Genomic DNA, 1,442 nt, shown 5'->3' on the forward strand with positions numbered 1-1,442 from the left:
CCAAATCCAACACGTGACCATAGGACCGTGAAAGGTCCAGTACAGGTATACCCCACATAGGGCACGTCTGCACGGCTAGATTGCATTCTACAGAATGCTTTACTCAAATCACCGGCAACGAAGTACTTAGATGACCTCAATAAGAGTAGAGTACCATGTAGACTATTCTGCGGATAAACGCCTCTTAGAGAGTATAGATTTGCCTCTCTATAGTCTAAGACTATACGGCAAGGCGTAGTTGGATGTTGGTCTCGGTAGACTAGATGACTAGCTGTGAAGTGCTCTGGCAGAGGGGCGAGTGACCCTTGATAAGGGGTGCCCTTACTCAGCTTCTCCCAGATAGATTGGCACGTAGATGCTTCTGGCTTAGATGGGTCGAGGCGATTATCCTTGACGATAGCACAGAAGCCCTTGGATATGTAACCATCGAGTGCCCGATGGAACATTTCCATCCGCTCACCCGTGGTGGCCTTAATAGATGCCAATCCTCGTTTCCTAGCCATATGATAGTTATATCGCGGCCTAGATGTCGGACTTCTCCACGGCACTTGAGGTCTAGCTCGTCCTAGAGGGGCCGAGCTATCTGCAACCCATTCTCGGTTGATGGCTTGCTGAGGTGGTAGGTCGTCCTTATTGATGGTAGGTAGACTTTCGCCAGAGCTCACGGCCTCTTCGGATACACATAGAGAGTCGTCGAGGTTACCGTCGTCGATTTGGGGGTAGATACCACACTCAGAGTTCAGCGATTTATATGCCTTGAGCGTATCGATCAAATCGTAAGACTGGCTTAGATTTCGGGTCCCTTTGGCGGAGAGCGATAGTAGATCTTCGTCTCTCGACGTTCGACCGCCCATGACGTTCATGATGCCTACCTTGCGTATGTACTCCACCGATCTGGGGGATACTAGATCACAAGGCTCCACTTGTGGGGTCGTAGTGGATGTATGGCCGATCTTCACCTCGATAGATCCCTCCGGTTTGAAGGAGATAACCGCATGTAGCTTGGCCATCGTGGAGCAGCCTATAATAATAGGTGTGCTTAGATGGTCGGATGCTAGCAAGAAGGTATCGGTGACAGTGTAGGTGCCCTTCCCGATGGGTAGACTGACCTTACCTAAGATGTCTAGTTGCCCGCCATTAGCAACATGGACTCTTCCGATAGAGGACTTAGGTGGGATAGTAATCTTCTTGTTGGGAGCGAGTTTCTTCAGAGTAGATAGAGCAATCAGGCTGATATCTGCGCCCGTGTCGAAGAGTACGGGTCGAGTGGTTCCGTACACACATAGGTCACCTACCACCATAGATACTCTATGGTTTGAGCGATTAGATACTGGCGGAACAGTAGAGGCCATGGCTCGGAAGGGAACGTCGACATCGCTAGATGTTACAGGTTCTATGCATAGTCCATCATAGGCGTTATCCTCGTGGATGACGTTCGCACC

General features: G+C 50.1%; 1 protein-coding gene across 1 annotated transcript; it reads right to left on the reverse strand.

Moving 5' to 3' along the window:
• Window positions 1–112: 112 nt before the first annotated feature.
• Pmar_PMAR016818 (hypothetical protein) lies at window positions 113–1,010 on the reverse strand (the record flags this gene model as incomplete). The annotated part of the gene is made up of 1 exon (XM_002775057.1): window positions 113–1,010. A coding segment is annotated over one exon (898 nt), but the record flags the coding sequence as incomplete, so codon positions are not given.
• Window positions 1,011–1,442: the final 432 nt, after the last annotated feature.

Source organism: Perkinsus marinus (assembly GCF_000006405.1).
Source record: "Perkinsus marinus ATCC 50983 genomic scaffold scf_1104296956780, whole genome shotgun sequence".
Classification (NCBI taxonomy): Eukaryota; Perkinsozoa; order Perkinsida; family Perkinsidae; genus Perkinsus; species Perkinsus marinus.